General features: G+C 37.6%; 3 protein-coding genes across 3 annotated transcripts; all 3 read right to left on the bottom strand.

Moving 5' to 3' along the window:
* Positions 1-450: 450 nt before the first annotated feature.
* Positions 451-2,476, bottom strand: rbfa (ribosome binding factor A). Its single transcript, XM_051864368.1, has 7 exons — positions 2,182-2,476; positions 2,055-2,085; positions 1,703-1,870; positions 1,370-1,482; positions 1,206-1,290; positions 1,003-1,076; positions 451-920 (listed from the first exon to the last, which is right to left on the bottom strand). The coding sequence occupies exons 1-7, from the start codon at positions 2,382-2,384 to the stop codon at positions 554-556; spliced, it is 1,041 nt and encodes a 346-aa protein (XP_051720328.1). The 5' UTR covers positions 2,385-2,476; the 3' UTR covers positions 451-553.
* Positions 2,477-3,306: 830 nt separating this feature from the next.
* On the bottom strand, positions 3,307-8,534 carry adnp2a (ADNP homeobox 2a). The gene is made up of 4 exons (XM_051864350.1): positions 8,253-8,534; positions 7,788-7,905; positions 6,838-6,930; positions 3,307-6,609 (listed from the first exon to the last, which is right to left on the bottom strand). Exons 2-4 carry the CDS (start codon positions 7,893-7,895, stop codon positions 3,916-3,918), a joined length of 2,895 nt encoding a protein of 964 aa, XP_051720310.1. The 5' UTR covers positions 7,896-7,905; positions 8,253-8,534; the 3' UTR covers positions 3,307-3,915.
* Positions 8,535-11,086: 2,552 nt separating this feature from the next.
* Positions 11,087-15,473, bottom strand: pard6ga (par-6 family cell polarity regulator gamma a). The gene is made up of 3 exons (XM_051864355.1): positions 15,335-15,473; positions 14,588-14,810; positions 11,087-13,582 (listed from the first exon to the last, which is right to left on the bottom strand). Exons 1-3 carry the CDS (start codon positions 15,398-15,400, stop codon positions 12,633-12,635), a joined length of 1,239 nt encoding a protein of 412 aa, XP_051720315.1. The 5' UTR covers positions 15,401-15,473; the 3' UTR covers positions 11,087-12,632.
* Between the last annotated feature and the right edge of the window lie 95 nt (positions 15,474-15,568).

Here is a 15,568-nt window from a genome sequence, read left to right as displayed (position 1 = left end):
ATGGACAAATCGTCACCTTGGCATTATAACGCTCTATCTGACATTTTTGTCAAAATTGAGTTATTCACATATTCTTATTCTATGACAACTTATTTACATTATGTGATTTTTTTTTTTAAAGTTAGAAAACAAAAAGGTTCTATCTACAAAGTCAAATGGAATGCAAAAACTTTGAGGCTCAATATTTCAAAACTGCTCAGAATGCAGATAGAACCTTAGAACTCCAAGGTGGCAAAATATATAAAAATAACTTACAGTTATTAAATAAGTTACAGTTTTGAAACTACATGAGGGCGAGTAAATGATGACAGAATTTTCATTTTTGGTAATTTAAGGTCTGCTATATAACCATTTATTGGTTTTGATGGTATTTGATATGCTGTACCTTGCAGATGATCTTTCCTACCTTCTGTATTACATAGGAACACCAGTGAAAAAAATCAACTGATCACCTGTCAAAATATACATGTTTACTTTTTCCAAAGCTTGAAGATTTTTATTTTACAGACCACACTAAACAGCATAACATTGCAAGAGACCAAAAGATCTGATTTCAGTGTCTCCTGTCGTCCTCTTCCATCAGCTCTGAGAGCTGGCTATCCACCAGGCTATCCTCATCACTGTCCTGCTCCTCTTTTTGAAGGCTTCTAGACAAAAGGAAATCCTTAGGAGTGATGTCATCATCCTTCATCCGTTTAGATTTCTGTTTCTTTTTCTCTATGAGTTTCTGCTTCCTAATATCTGCTAGTGTGTCCAGCTGCTCTTGTGTTAGTCCTCCTGCAGCAGGACTCTGTGTGAGAGAGTCTCTCGCCCCCTTCTCTCGTTTATAGGCTTCGATCTGTTTGTGCAGAGCGTCGTGATCGATGCCAAACAAAACGGGTCTTTTCTTGTCTCCAGATTCTATCGGCTGCAATTTGGCCCTTTGGAAGGTCAAACAAATGAGAAATGCACCCATTCATTCAATACAAATATTAGGTTTTATTAAAACTAAATTCTTCTTACCCAATATCACTGATGGATAAATGTGTATTATTTTCATCTGGACCAAAATCTGCTTTCTTGAGAAGGTTTTCAATCTGATTGAGGATAGAACAATAACACACACACATATTAGCTATTTCATCTACAAAATCCATGCACCGCTAATTTTGCTGTAAAATATGAATATTAATTATTTATATTATTATTAATATGCGATCTGTTACCTCAGTGACAGCAGCATATTGTTTATCTCTGATGAAAACCACAGGAGGAACACTACCAAGGATTTGGTGAGAGATGAGAAGATGCCTGAAAAACATAAAACAAATGATAAAATTCCCTTCAACTTGTCAAAACAAAAGTAAAATAGACTATGAAAAAGACATACCGTATGCGAGGAGCACATTTGTCTAAAGCCAGCTGAATATGGCTGTCTTGCTCAGCCGACAGACTTGTCTTCCAGTATATTCGACATGCAGAGAAATCTGGTGGTATTGAAACCTTACATGGACAAGGAGACACATAGTTTAGGGTGATACTGAAAACAATATTTGTGAAGAAATTAAACATTTGTGTAGTATATTTTGTGTTACAAAAGAAAGTCATACAGGTTTGGAACGACATGAGGGAGAGTAAATTGTGAAAATTATCCCTTTAATTATTGAAAATATGAGGTATAATTAATGATGGCATGGAATTTAGAAGAAAGAACATATCCTACTTTTGAAATCTGTACATTGTAGGCACTGATCTCTGAGTTGACCTCATAGGAGCTCAGCAAGTCTGTCGCTGCTTTGTAGATGATGTTGTTCAGAGTCCTCACACGAACACTGTCCTCTTTATTTCGCTTTGATGGTTTCAGAAAGCCAGGCTGACCAATAGCTGTGGCCTGGATGGGCAAAATGTGCAAAAAAAAAAACATGTATGGAATTATAGAGTTAATGTGTACAGAGTAAACACAGCTTTATTGTTCACATTTACAATATTTTAAAAAAGTAAACAATACTGAACACGAAAATACATTTAAAAAATTAATTGAATTAATTGAAAAAAATATTTGGAAGAATTCTTACCTGTAGAGGAGATTCATACCACTGTTTTTTCCTGTAAAGAACGATAATGTAACTCATGCAAGTTCATAGAGAGAATTGGCGTAACTTTTTATTTTGTATTTATCAATTATACAAAACGGAGACTCACTTCTTTTTGGTCAGCATCTTCATCAATTTATTGCCTCCAGAAAGACGGGTTGAACTGTGAATGCTTCTTTCTTTAAGCATAACAGACCAGGACAAGCGCTGTGTCTCAGGTTGTGCTGTCGATTTACAGATTATGCTTGTTATTGCAGTATATCGACTGAATGCGCATTCTTTATAGCACATAACCCTCTTGACAGCCAGCATGATCACAAGTTTGGTTTATCCTTGCACTCACTCAGCATCGACTACATTTGTCTGAAGGCGAAGGGTGAAGTAATTCATCCAGATGGAGTCGATCGACGACGCTGGTGGATTGCATTTATGACGTGAATTTGTAGGCCAACCCGAAAGGCTAATAGAGTGCAACAGTGCCCGCCCACTTTTTCAGCTAAGTGTTTTTGCTATTTTCCCCATAGGGATTTTTTAAAGAGTTAAATATGCCATGAAACAAATCAAAGAGCTGAGGTGAAACAACATCACAAACTTTGATTTGGAGCAAATGTATGTATTTGAAAATCGAACAAAAAGACAATATTTGGGTGGAGGTAGCGATTTCTCTGCAGAATCATGGGTAATGTATTGCTTCACCAGGAATTCCATTGATCATTTGATTATCCCACATGATATTTTATTTAAAAAAAAAAAAAGCTTCAACAAAAGCATATACCATTTATGAACAATCACATTGCTCACAATAGGTCTTAAAATTATTAAAATTTCAAAAACAATTCTCCTATGGATACAATGAATGGGATTTTTACTTCCATAACCCAACAGTTGAACTCTATCTGCTATGATTCCCTCAGTACTTTCTCATGGGTATTTTATAAGTTTTTCCAAATATGAATTTTTGAAGCATGTTTTTACTTAAGTATATGTTTACAAACTACAATGGTTGTCTAATTCCTCTAGCATTTATGATAGACATAGTTTTTATGTAATGACTTGTCAGCAACTTACATTTTCTTTTTTAGATAACAAAAAATGACCATGTGTAATATACAGTACGTCATGTGTATCAATAATTGACAAATAAAATATATAAAACACAAACAAATTAATAACATCAGGAAAATCATACTTGTTAAATCGCAAAGAATTTTATATTGAGTAAACCACACATCTGTAATATTTAGTCACGTTTATTCCAAGAGGCAAATACAACTGCAAACTTTAAATAGGACACGGAGGCACTTGTCTTTTTTCACGTCTGAAATGATTACAGTATATTATATGAAAAAAAAAACCATGAAAACACCATAAAGTGTCTCTTTCAGTGATACAGTTATGAAATGCTGCCTAATTTGCCAGTTAGTAATAATAATTAACCAAGCTTTCATTTTCTTTACAGTTCTAATATAAAATGTTAAATGCCAAACTATTTCACTAGACTTCCCCAAAAGTATAGTACAAGTGTCCCAAAAAAAAAAAAAGTATGACTTTAATATAAAAGATGGGAAACTGAGTGTTTTTTTCTTGCAATAAAGATATGTAATAAAAAACTTTTTAACATCATCATCATCATATGAACTATATACAACAAAAATACAAAAATGTCGAGTGTAGAGTCTTTTCAGCATTGCTGTAGGTTCCCCTTTTTCCATAGACTAATGCCAAGAGGCAAACCATCTTATAGATCAACTAATTTTAAATAAACAGTTTGCAATGGTTTACATCCTAGTGTGAACATGCTGTATACAAACAGAATTGATCAAACAAACATGTTTAGCCATTTTTACAGAGGCCGTACCTCTGGAATGAAGAGATCATGTTCCATTTCATTCACTTCCTCTTTTTTAACAGTTACCTCTTGGATGAAGAGGTCATGTCCCACTTCATTCATGTCATCATTTTCTTTTTTAATAGTTACCTCTTGCATGAAGAGGTCATGTTTCATTTCACTAACGTCCTCTATTTTAACAGTTACCTCTGGAACAAGTCCATCATGATTCACCACGTTCGCATCCTTTTTTTTCACAGGCTTTACCTCGGGAATGAAGAGGTTGTGCTTCACCTTGTTCACTTCAATCATTTTGAACCCGAGACGTACACAAACCCTCTTCTTCTGAATTGCTTTCAAGCACTTGGTGAGCTTGCTGTTAAAGTGAGCCTTTACGTCAGCCTTATTTATCCACAAACGGGAAGCGAGCAGTTCGATTTCGGTCTTCGTCACGTATGGCTTTCTGTGGAAGTACTGCGAAAGGAAGTCTTTTCTGTCCTCAAACGATGTCCTCTCCATCCCCATTGGTTCCAAGACGAGTTCAACTGGAGTTTCAGGGACTTCAACCTTTGGAACTTTGGAGTTCCTTCTCCTGTTCTTCGGCGTGGTTACTTCTCTCTTTGGCTTGGCAAGTTCAAGACCCCCCTGAAAAGCCACATCTGAAGAACCGGCCATCTGAACAGAAGTACATAAATCACCATCAAGGTGTTCCGTTGTATCTGGATTTAGCTGCCTCTCTGCTTCCTTGACCGCTTTGGGAGCACAACGACACCGCTGCACGTGAATGGAGATGGTTTTCGGAGTTGATTTTTCGGCATACACCCCAAAACAATATATGCATTTGTAAGCAGGTGTTTTTAGTATTGCATGAATGGTGGGAACGATGTGGTGTTTTGTTTGAAGATGGAGCTCGTAGTCTTCAGAGTTCTGAAGCTTTACTTGACAAAATGGGCAGGCGGTAGGTGCCACCTTCAACGCCGTTGCGTATTCTGCCTTGTCTGGATACATTTTTATGTATAGCTTATCTTGAGTGCTGGTGACCAGTGCAAGGTTAAGCTCGCGGTTGTCAAGAAGATCTTTGGGAACATCTGTGTTCAGATTAAAAGTGTTGAACATGAGGTTGCCCTCATCGTCACAGTCGAGATTAAAATGTTCTTTTATGAAATGCCGGTTTTCCTTGATTTTCAGACTGTGCTCTTTATTGGTGTGCTCCATGATCTGCTTGAAGGAGTAGAACATTTGAGGACAGAACAGACACTTCAAGCCATGCAGCAAATGCTGGAAAATCCCCTGCTCTGTCAGTAAAATCTTGCACCTCAGGCACTTGACAGTGTGATCGTCATGTTTCTTCAAAAATGGCGCGAGCACAGCCAGCTCATTTGGTGCTGAATTTCTATTTATCGCCCTCTGAACTGTAGGCATGAGACCTGCTGGCACCACCGCTGAATTTGAAGGCTGGCTGATCTGGTTTTGCGTCAATACCACTTGAGCGGGACCACCGTGGACGGGAACGGTGACTTGAAAGGGTGCTAGAGTGTATGTCGGAACGCCGTTGACTTTGTTGCCTGTGGGAATGAGACGCACAGACTGCGAGGCTATGAGAGGAGCTCTGGGAACTGACTGGTTCAACTGAAGACCTTGAGTAACAAGAAATGGCGGACGTACACCCATTTCGCCTGGGAGGTTGACCTGGACGCCAGGCGGAAGCAGTACCTGCTGTGCTTGCTGGGTCTGTGGTAGCCTGGGAATGGACATAGTGATGGGTACCGTCTGGGGTGCACTTTGCGGCATGTTTGGCATCACCATATTACCTGGAGAGGTAGGCAAAACTTGCGGCATCCCGCCGGGGGACTGCTGATGCTGGGCATTCTGAAGCGCAGCCACAGTCGTGCCCGACAGTAAAGCTTGCGTTTGTGGGGACAGAAACATCTGCCCTGCACCAGGAGAGCAAAACAAAGCTGTCGTGTTGCTTGGGCCGGCCAGAAGAACCGTACCGTTTCCATTTGTCTGTTGCATCTGCTGCGGCATGTAATTCGGTCTTGCAAGTAATGTGACCTGCTGCATCGCTTTTGGAGCGAGGTTTAGCAGATTCTGCAATCCGGCCATTTGATTCATGCAGTCTTTTTCAATTATACAAGGCATTATTTGCCAGTGCAGGTCCTTGTGCTTCTCTGAACTTAAAATGTGATAAAGTAAATGTTCAATGGTCTCTGCTGGCAGTTTGCACACTTTGCAATGATATTTCATTGATGCGCCGTCGCGTATCTGCACACCGCCAGCCTTTTGCGTACTGTCCGACCCGAGCCCGAAGAAGCGATCCAGCATCGTAGCATAGTGGTTTACCAAGACGTGTTTCTTCATCACGTATAGTAAAGAGTCATGATAGCCGCAGGTTGCACACGTGTATCTGTCATCGGCGGCATCAGCTGACACTGTAACTGACACAGTTTTCTGTGCGTGAGCCAAAGAATGGCTGGGGTTGCTTTGGAGAGGTATACGATGGGCTTTTGATGGCAGCATGTGGAAAAACTGAATGTGTTGCTCTGTGACTTTCGGAGAGCTGACAAATGGGCAGTAGGGGCACATTAACAAACAGGCCACTTCCAGATCTTTCCAGTGACAGCGATGGATGTGACTTCTGAATGTGGGTACTGACCGGCTGGAGTACCAACACAGACTGCAGCACAGAGCTTGGCTCCGGTATGGATACTGAGGGACAAAAGTAATATCATGATTAATATGGCTTGAAATTATGTTTACAAACAGTGTAAAAAATATTCATCCCACTCAAACTGAAAAGTTTAACTGCTACCTTAAATTATTTATTTAAAAAAAAGTGGTGCCAAACGTATTTAAAAAGATGGAAACAAATATGTTGTTATAACATAACAAACAATACTTTCTTTTTTTTCTTTTTCTTTTCACATTGCAAATCACCTTTTTTTTCTTTTTTCCAACATGACCATCAGTGAAATCATCCCATTCTGTGTTGTCAAAACTTGCATCACCAGCATCAAAACATTTATATGTCTGTTGGAAACAAAGAAATTTTCATTAGCAGACATAATGATATCAGAAGAAATGCTGATATTGTGCAAAACAAAGTAAAATAAAGACAACACAGTAAAAAATAAAATAGTTTTACATGCTACATGTGAATTTAGGCAACTGAGAGTATAAAAGACTGATTATTGATTATTAAAAATTAACTTTACATTTGCTGTCATCTAGAAATCATCTAATCTAAATGTAAAAATAGGCAGAAATGAGCAAGCAGAATTAAATATTCAATATTAATTGACACTGATCAATTTTTAAAAATATATTCTGTACAATAAATATATATCAATAGATTATGCATTTTATTTTTTAACTCGTTCTTCTGGTGAAACATCAGACTCTCTGGTAATGTATGCCGGACTTCTCCAATCAGTTTTCTCCATTAGTCACTTAAACCCCATCCTTTTTTTTTTTTTTTTTTTTTTTTTTTTAAATCAACTGCAAGCTTGCATTCAGATCTGCCTCCATCCAATCACCAACAGATGGACCAAATCATAGAAATCCCCACCCTACTTTTTGTTTTGTTTCTCAATAATCCATTTCACTTGTATGTACATCACAAAACGGAAGAAATGAGCTATTACTTCTTCCATTACATTCCAACTTTAATTTGAAATGGTCAATTTCTTTGTCAAAATTTTAATCTTGTTCCTTTGCAGTTTGTAAGGTTCTTTGAAATAACTAAAATGATTTGGTGAAGTGAGTGACACAGAACTGTAATGCAATCAAGACCGAATAATCAACATCAGAACATCAGTGAGCCAATCAGAATCATGCATTCAACTGAGCCTTGGTATAATCAGAACATAATTACAACAATAATCTACCTCCATTAAATCTTGGCACTGCTGCATCCCGATGTCACACAAAATACTTTTGACGCGTTTCCTTGGTCGTCTGAGTTTTGTCAGGTTCTTCACTGGAATTTGATACATTTTGTTGATCCTGTAAATGAAAACAGAAATAACACGAAATGTTTCTGAATGCCCTGTCAAATCAATGCATATGTTACTCCTTCAAACGCCAAATTCAATCTGTTTATTTTGCGTCAGTCTAATGCATATTAAAGAGACACCTAAATTAACCTAAATGATTAAGGCCTATAACATAGTTATAATAAATTTAGCTAGTTGTAACCATGTACCTAGCAAGCTGTGTTTCAAACCAGTCTCGGACATGTCATTATAATTGTTTGAAGGAGTCGTGCCTTTTAAGTAGTACGGAAGAAAGACCTATACATGTCATTCATAATCCGAACTGTATTTTAAGGTCTATTATAAACCTGTGTCTACCTTTAATAATCTGACACAGAGCTGCGATTGAGTGGATGGATGTCTGCGTGCGTCCGTTTTCTTCCGGCGTCAGTGGAAGGCGCGCAGTATGGAATCGGCTACTTCATCGTATGAAGCATCCAGGATGCGCTCAATCCGTGTTCCTTATTGCACTGACGATCGTCTGGCGAAATATGAACCGAGCGCAGGATTGCCCACTTTTGATTATATCTCACTAAAACATCACCCCACTCCTGCTGAAAAACATGGCGCACAGGAAGACGGGAAGTGACGTTTTCTGATTTACATATTGCATAGTGCAAAACCACCAATGGGAGAATGGTGGGCTGATCTTACAAAGTTGATCAATGTAATGGCCATTGGTTATTGGAATTAACCATAAGACCATGGCTGTAGGCTTCACCTGTGAGTGATGTTGACACACCTGTGGTACATCACCTTCAGATGCTTTTATGAGGAGATGGATTGATGGATTCAAGTATGACATTATGATAAATGATGAGAAGGAAATGGGAGTGTTGCTGTCTATAATATGTAGTGGCTACCTGTTGCAGTAGCTATAGGTGGTCTCTTGCATCAGTGCTGAAGCAAGTCAGTTCAATTTAAAACTATTCACATGCATGTACCAGGAACATATCACTAAAGGGCCCGGGGATCATTTTTATGGGTATCTCCACTGGGCCCAGTGTATGCATGATACAAGGACCTAAATGGGCCTCCTATCGTCACATGGCCTGGGACATTCCTTTATTTTGAGAATAAATTTAAAAACACAAAACTTCATACTCATGTGCCAAAAATTACTTTCACTATTGTGAGTTTTTACTGAATCATTTTTTGTCAATGTTATCATGTTCCTTAATAAATGCATGTAATCACTTGAACTAATGAGGTTAGTTCACCCAAAAATGAGAATTCTGTAATCATTTACTTACCCTTATGTCATTCCAAACCTCTATGACATTCTTTATTCTGTGCAACATGAAGATATTTTGAGAAATGGCACTGGTTTTTTTTTTTTTTTTTTTTTCATTTGATGGACCAAAACTGTCTGGTTACAAACATTCTTCAAAATATCTTATTTTGTGTTCAGCAGGTTTGAAAAGACATGAGGATGTCCCTTTATGCACCATTGTTGATATGAGCAACTAAAGACCAAGATCAACATGATTATGAGTCAGCATGGAAGATTTTCACAGCTTATATTGATTTTATGTAAGTTTATTGAATACTGGAAAATGGGTGTATTGGATGCTTGTGGAGATCTTGTGCAGAAGTCAGCAGCTGTCAACCTGTAGCTCTCTCCTCCTCCTCCTGGGAAAATTAAGGTTGCTCCTGAAAAATTTCTAGTGAGGCCAGCAGGGGGAGCTCATCCTGTGATCTATGTGGGTCCCAGAGCCCCAATACAATAATAATGCTATACTGTAAAAAGGCATAGTTGAGAGAAGTCAAACACTGAGATTTTTTTTTTTTTTTTTTTTACTTAAAGTTCACCCAAAAATGAAAAATCTCTCATTATTTACTCACCCTCAAGTTGTTCCAAATCTGTATAAATTTCTTTGTTCTGCTGAACACAAAGGAAGATATTTTGAAGAATGTTTGTAACCAGGCCGCTTTGGGGCACCATTGACTTCCATAGTAGGAAAAAAAAAATACTAGGAAGTCAATGGTGCCCCAAAACTGTTCAGCTTCCCACATTCTTCAAAATATCTTCCTTTGTGTTCAACGGAACAAAGAAATGTATACAGGTTTGGAACAACTTGAGGGTGAGTAAATGATGACAGAATTTTCATTTTTGGGTGAACTATCCCTTTAATAATGTTATGAACTAACTAAAATTCAGTAGGGATACACAGGCCTGTCACTAAAAAGTGATTTGATCAAAAATTATATTTGCTACTTGTTCAATTTCCTTAATTAAAATGAGCTGAAACAACACAATTCTTGAACAAACTTTATTTTGTTGTGTGCAATCCACTGTATAGAAATCTGTTGTGTGGTTGCTTAATAAGAAATTGCTAATAATGACCTTTAAGAAACCGTGTGCTACACACAGTAGAACAAACACTAGGCTAAGTACAATAATGTATGCCTGTTAATAGCAATTAACTCTAAGAGATCCAATAGTATTAGTTTAAAGGGGACCTATTATGCCTTTTACAAGATGTAATATAAGTCTCAGGTGTCCCCAGAAAGTATCTGTGAAGTTTCAGCTCAAAATATCCCACAGATCATTTATATACCATATACCATGTTGTAAATGCCCATTTTTGAGTGGAAGGAAAAACATGCTGTTTTCATGCCTGTATCTTTAAATGCAAACGAGCTGCTGCTCCCACCCCACTTTCCAGAAGAGGGTGGAGCCTATAGCTTGTGCATCGGATACTCTGCCAAAAACTAAAATATCTGTTTGGTTTTGATTATCATTTCTATTGAGGTCATGCTCACGTGACACTGTAGTTCTTCATCATCACAAAAGTTTTATCTGCATGTGTTTTAAAGCTATATCAGTCTAAACTTCTGATATATGGTTTTCTGAGCACACACATCTGAAGCATGCGCACAGAAAGCTGGCTGTCATTGCATCTTGTGAGTATTAAACCAAGTTCTCTTTCATGTGTTATTGCGCTTAAACTATCAAATACATGCAAGGGTATGTCAAAAATACAAACAGTTCACCAACACAGTTGGTCTGTTAACGTAAACAGCAAGTGAAGAAATCACATGTGTATATTAGATCTGTGTATTAAAATGAAAGCAGCATAATATACAGTACCTACTGCTATTTATGCTGTTAATATGAATCAAACAAAACAGAAAATCACTCACTACTCTTGACTGAATAACTTAGTAGCTTTAATAAAAATACATTTATTACTTTAATGCTGCTGTTAAATTCTCTGGAGATAAACATGGCGGACTGTGTACAGCTCACCTAGGGCGGGGTCTATGCTAATAGGGCAGAGTCCATCAGCAGTTGTGGGCGGGGCCTAGGAATTTGTGACGTCACAAAAGCTCCATTCTGCAAACGGCTTGTTCTGAGACACTGCTTATGATTTATGGGGATTTAAAAAAGAGGAGTGGGTGGATTTTTACCATTATAGGGTGATTGCGTAAACACTGCAGACACACATTTATGTTCAAACACCATGTAAAAGTGAATTTTGCATGATATGACCAAAACATTTGGTTACCAACATTTTTCAAAATATATTTTTTTATGTTCTACAGAAGAAAGAAAATTAAAAAGACATAAGAAAAGACATAAAGGTGAGTCCAAGATGACAGAATTTTCATCTTTAGGGTGAACTATACATTTTTAAAGGGGTGGTATAATGCCATTTTTACAAGATGAAAAATAAGTCTCTGATGTCCCCAGAGGGTGTATGTAAAGTTTAAGCTCAAAATACCTCACAGATAATTTTTTATACCATGTTAAATTTGTCTCTTTTTGAGGGTGAGCAAAAAAAGCTCCGTTTTTGTGTGTCCCTTTAAATGCAAAGCAGAGGGCGGGGTTTCAAGAGCTCTTGTTAGTGTTAGCAGCGCCGATTACCTCACGAAGACTCACTGAAAATGTCAGAAACTGTTCAGCCTTTTATGTTCAAATCGAAGTCGGACAATGATGGAGAGACTCAAGAAGAAGTTACAACATGTAGAATGCAACAGGACGCTTCTGAATGGTTAGTTGATGAATTTATGTAGCTGATATGGGATATCTTAAAGTCATTGATTAGCATATTCTGTCATGATAATCTATGAATCGATCGTGTTGGAACTGTTGTAAGATACTACAGAGCCAGAGAAAATATGCTACATGAAGATAGAACAGGTATAGTTGAGTTTAATTACGGTTATAACTTATGTTGGCGTCGTGCTTTTATGACATGCTATTGCATTTGTGTTACGTACTGTATTGCAATAACATGGCCTCACCCCTTTGTTGCGTGATCTCAGGGGCAGGGTTTATGTCAATTTTAGGGTTAGTGATGTCAGTAACCCGGGAAGAAGCTCTTTGTAGTCCCTACCAGCCGTTTGTTGTAGTCCTTAAACAGAGAATTCTGTAAAAGAAAATATTCCCCAATGCATTGAACTTTGAGCGTCGTAACTTTGCAGATGTTGTTTGTGCTCTAACAGCAACATTACACACTAACTAAAGTTAAAAAAGTGAAATCATAATGAACCACCCCTTTAAAACATTTTTGATGATGTATAACAAAAACAATACTTCAACATACAGAATCTATAGTAACCTTAAAAGTTATCAGTAAAAACTTGCAAGATATGCAAGTAATGCATGCACATGACATGCAAAAGAATTCTGTGTACACAGAGTCATTTCAAAGTTTAAAATGGGTGGTGTCGTTTCAGAAGGTTTATCTTTTACAAAATGACAACAATTCCATCTTCCTCCATTGCCCCCTGGGGCAACAATAAATGGCTACTCAGATCAACATGCCACGTGTTTAGAATGTCATGGGTACTGTAGCTTTCCTGTCTGACGGCTGGATTAAACCCATAATGCTGCTTGGCTCTCAGATTCCTGTGAAGAGGGAGGCTGTGGTCAGTGTGAGCTGTATAGGTCAGGCAAGGCTGAGAATGATAGGACGCTGCCGAAATGAGCGAGTTGGGCCGTCTGGCAGAAACTTGGGGCCTGTAGGAGGTATTAACATGTGGCTGAGAAGATCGAGAGGCGGTTGAAGCACCAAACTGGGACAGGTGTTTGATGGGGCTCTCGACAATCACATCTGCATCCTCTTCGCTCTCAGAGCCAGCACCTAAACCATAAGCTTTCATTATCATAGGCAGCCCTGGGTAGCTTACAGAGTCCATACTATCAAAATAGTGTCCCGAGCTTGAGGAAATGCAGCTTTTCCGCCTTATGTTGTTATGCTGGTTTGCAGGTTTTACTGTGATGATGAGGTTGTGGCTGTTGGCAATCATCATGTCGGTTACCTGATCCAAAGTCTTCCCCATAACATCAATACCGTTAACTTCCAGGACCTGGTCATTAATGGCTAGCAGTCCCGTGCACTCCGCCAGTCCACCGGGTACTATGCGGGAGATAAAGATGCCTGGAACCTTTTCCAGACCGTAAGGAGTTACCCTGACTGTAGTACCATCACGAATGTAAAAGCCCAGAGGTCTGTCCGAGCCCTGGCGATAGAGACGCACTCTTCGGTGGCATTCTGGTATGATGTCCACGTCAATGATGGAAGAAACGGGACGGAAGTTCTGTGGCATGCTGATCTGAAAGGTTAGTTTTCTGTGGCTGACAGGTTTCTTTCGCTTTGTTGCATCATCAGCACCTGCGTTATCCTGATCAGCTTCCTCTGTGAAACAGTGCGGGATGTAAGTTGAGTAAAGTTCTAAAATTATGAAATCACAGACTCAGATGATCTGATTATTTCAGAACCTTCTGATCACAGAATTAATTCGAAACTTCATTTATAAAGACATCATTTATACGGATAAAAATAATATTATAAATAAGTGGAAAATATTTAGTTTCTATTACATTACCTTGCTATATACTGCACTGTTAGATGTATTATTTAAATCTATTTTTATTTATTTAAATCTATTTTTATTGTTTATTTTTTATTATTGTATTTTTTTTAATTATTTCATTTTTAAATAATCAAAATTTTCATTTTCATTACCTGTAAACAAAGAAATGTCCAGATGAAGTAAACATCATTGAATAATCTCTCTATAAGAAAATCATTCATTTTTTTCACTAAATTTAGCACTTACTTTCATATTTTAACTTTGATTATTTATTAATTTCTGTATTTTGTAATTTATGTATTAATTCTTCTTACTTCATCTTTGTTTATATATATATTCTTACATAATTTTATAACCATAATTATTACCAAATTACTCAGTAACTTCTATAAACTCTGGTAGAGATCACATGAACTAAAACGGAAAGCAAAGATAATCTATCTGGCAAACAAACACACCACATGGGAATACAGGGCAATTATACTCAAGTACATGATTCTCAACTAGATAAATTCCTTCTTTTTCTTCCCTTTTCTATTCCTTCTTCTTCAAGAAGATCAAAAAGAAAACTAAATAAAATGCCTTGATTGAAAGCCTTAAGGTCTTAAAATTATGTTTTCCATATAATGAAATATCTACAATTTATCTACATGCAGAAAATAAGTCTTTAATAAGAACTAAACACAATTTATATCCTTCTTATGTGTTTGGAAAATAGTGCCCTATGTTACATACATTATATTATTATATTTTTGTTGTGAGGTGAGATGGGTGGAGCAGAGAATAAAAGAAATAAAGATATTCATGAGCTTCTTCCCTTCCTGTACCTTGTAGCTGAATGAAGATACGCAGTAAATATTGTGTGGAGGTCACAGCTTTGCAAAAGTTGTCATCATTATTGATAGGCAACAGCTCTCCTTGGACATCCGCATAGCCGATAAGGACATCCATTTGCCATAGGTGATGCAAACGCACAATAAGCCTGTAGAAGTCTTTATACCTGCCAGGCTCACAACGATCCAAGGAAAACCTCCTGAACTCTGCACCAAACTGTAGAGAGAAAAGCACATGAATGTTAGGCTACTGAACACATAATATCTTAATTACAGGGTTTCTCTTTTATGTTCTACTGGACAAAATCGGTCAACATGGTTCATTTTTAATACTAAGATTTGTAATCTTACAAATCTTTGTGAACTTCAGAAGCAGTGAGTGACCTGTGACTGTATTCAATCAGCTGAAACAATGGACATATTTTAGAAGTGAGCCGTTTCTGGATATTGTGTAGGTTTGGATTGTTTAAGTCTTTGTTTACAAAGGTACTTCCCCTCAGTCTAATAACACTAAAAAAAAAGAGCGTCGTACCACAGAGATACAAGATATGTTACAATAATTCTTTGAATGAATTTCAAATCTGAATGACGAATAACTAATTCCAAAAATGTACTTCAATAAAATATCATGAAAGAAATGGATACTGCCAACATCAAAGAAACCATACTGCAATATAATAACTGACAGATATAGAAAAGAGATCAGTAATCAGAATAAAAGTAGCCTATTCGACAACTTACTTTACTTTTCACCTCGAGGACCGAACAGCTGCGCAGAGACTGAGACTTTCGAAGTGCCCGGTTCATGTTGTCCGATGAGCGGTAACTGCCCCACTATTCGCAAACCACTCAGGTTTTGTTTAGCTCAGCATGACAAAATACGTGTTCGCATCACGGAAAACGCGTAAAGCAGGACGAATGTCTTGGCAAAAGACTAGACAACATGGAAACAACGGCATAATTTCCAATTTTATT

This window comes from Ctenopharyngodon idella, chromosome 16 (genome assembly GCF_019924925.1).
Source record: "Ctenopharyngodon idella isolate HZGC_01 chromosome 16, HZGC01, whole genome shotgun sequence".
Taxonomy (NCBI): Eukaryota; Metazoa; Chordata; class Actinopteri; order Cypriniformes; family Xenocyprididae; genus Ctenopharyngodon; species Ctenopharyngodon idella.
The sequence above is the reverse complement of the archived record's forward strand: the minus strand, read 5'-3'. Positions and strand labels throughout refer to the sequence as shown.

Bases quoted from the DNA above. Each gene is read 5' to 3' on its own strand.
- rbfa (XM_051864368.1), bottom strand. From the start codon at position 2,384: ATGCTGGCTGTCAAGAGGGTTATGTGCTATAAAGAATGCGCATTCAGT. The intron at 1,871-2,054 runs GTAAGAATTCTT...TTGCCCATCCAG, and splicing joins GGTATGAATCTCCTCTACAG to GCCACAGCTATTGGTCAGCC. The intron at 1,483-1,702 runs GTAGGATATGTT...TGTCCATGTAAG, and splicing joins ACAATGTACAGATTTCAAAA to GTTTCAATACCACCAGATTT.
- adnp2a (XM_051864350.1), bottom strand. From the start codon at position 7,895: ATGTATCAAATTCCAGTGAAGAACCTGACAAAACTCAGACGACCAAGG. The intron at 6,931-7,787 runs GTAGATTATTGT...TGTTTCCAACAG, and splicing joins AGTGCCAAGATTTAATGGAG to ACATATAAATGTTTTGATGC. The intron at 6,610-6,837 runs GTGATTTGCAAT...TTTGTCCCTCAG, and splicing joins TTGGAAAAAAGAAAAAAAAG to TATCCATACCGGAGCCAAGC.
- pard6ga (XM_051864355.1), bottom strand. From the start codon at position 15,400: ATGAACCGGGCACTTCGAAAGTCTCAGTCTCTGCGCAGCTGTTCGGTC. The intron at 14,811-15,334 runs GTAAGTTGTCGA...TTCTCTCTACAG, and splicing joins TCCTCGAGGTGAAAAGTAAA to TTTGGTGCAGAGTTCAGGAG. The intron at 13,583-14,587 runs GTACAGGAAGGG...ACTGTTTCACAG, and splicing joins TATCTTCATTCAGCTACAAG to AGGAAGCTGATCAGGATAAC.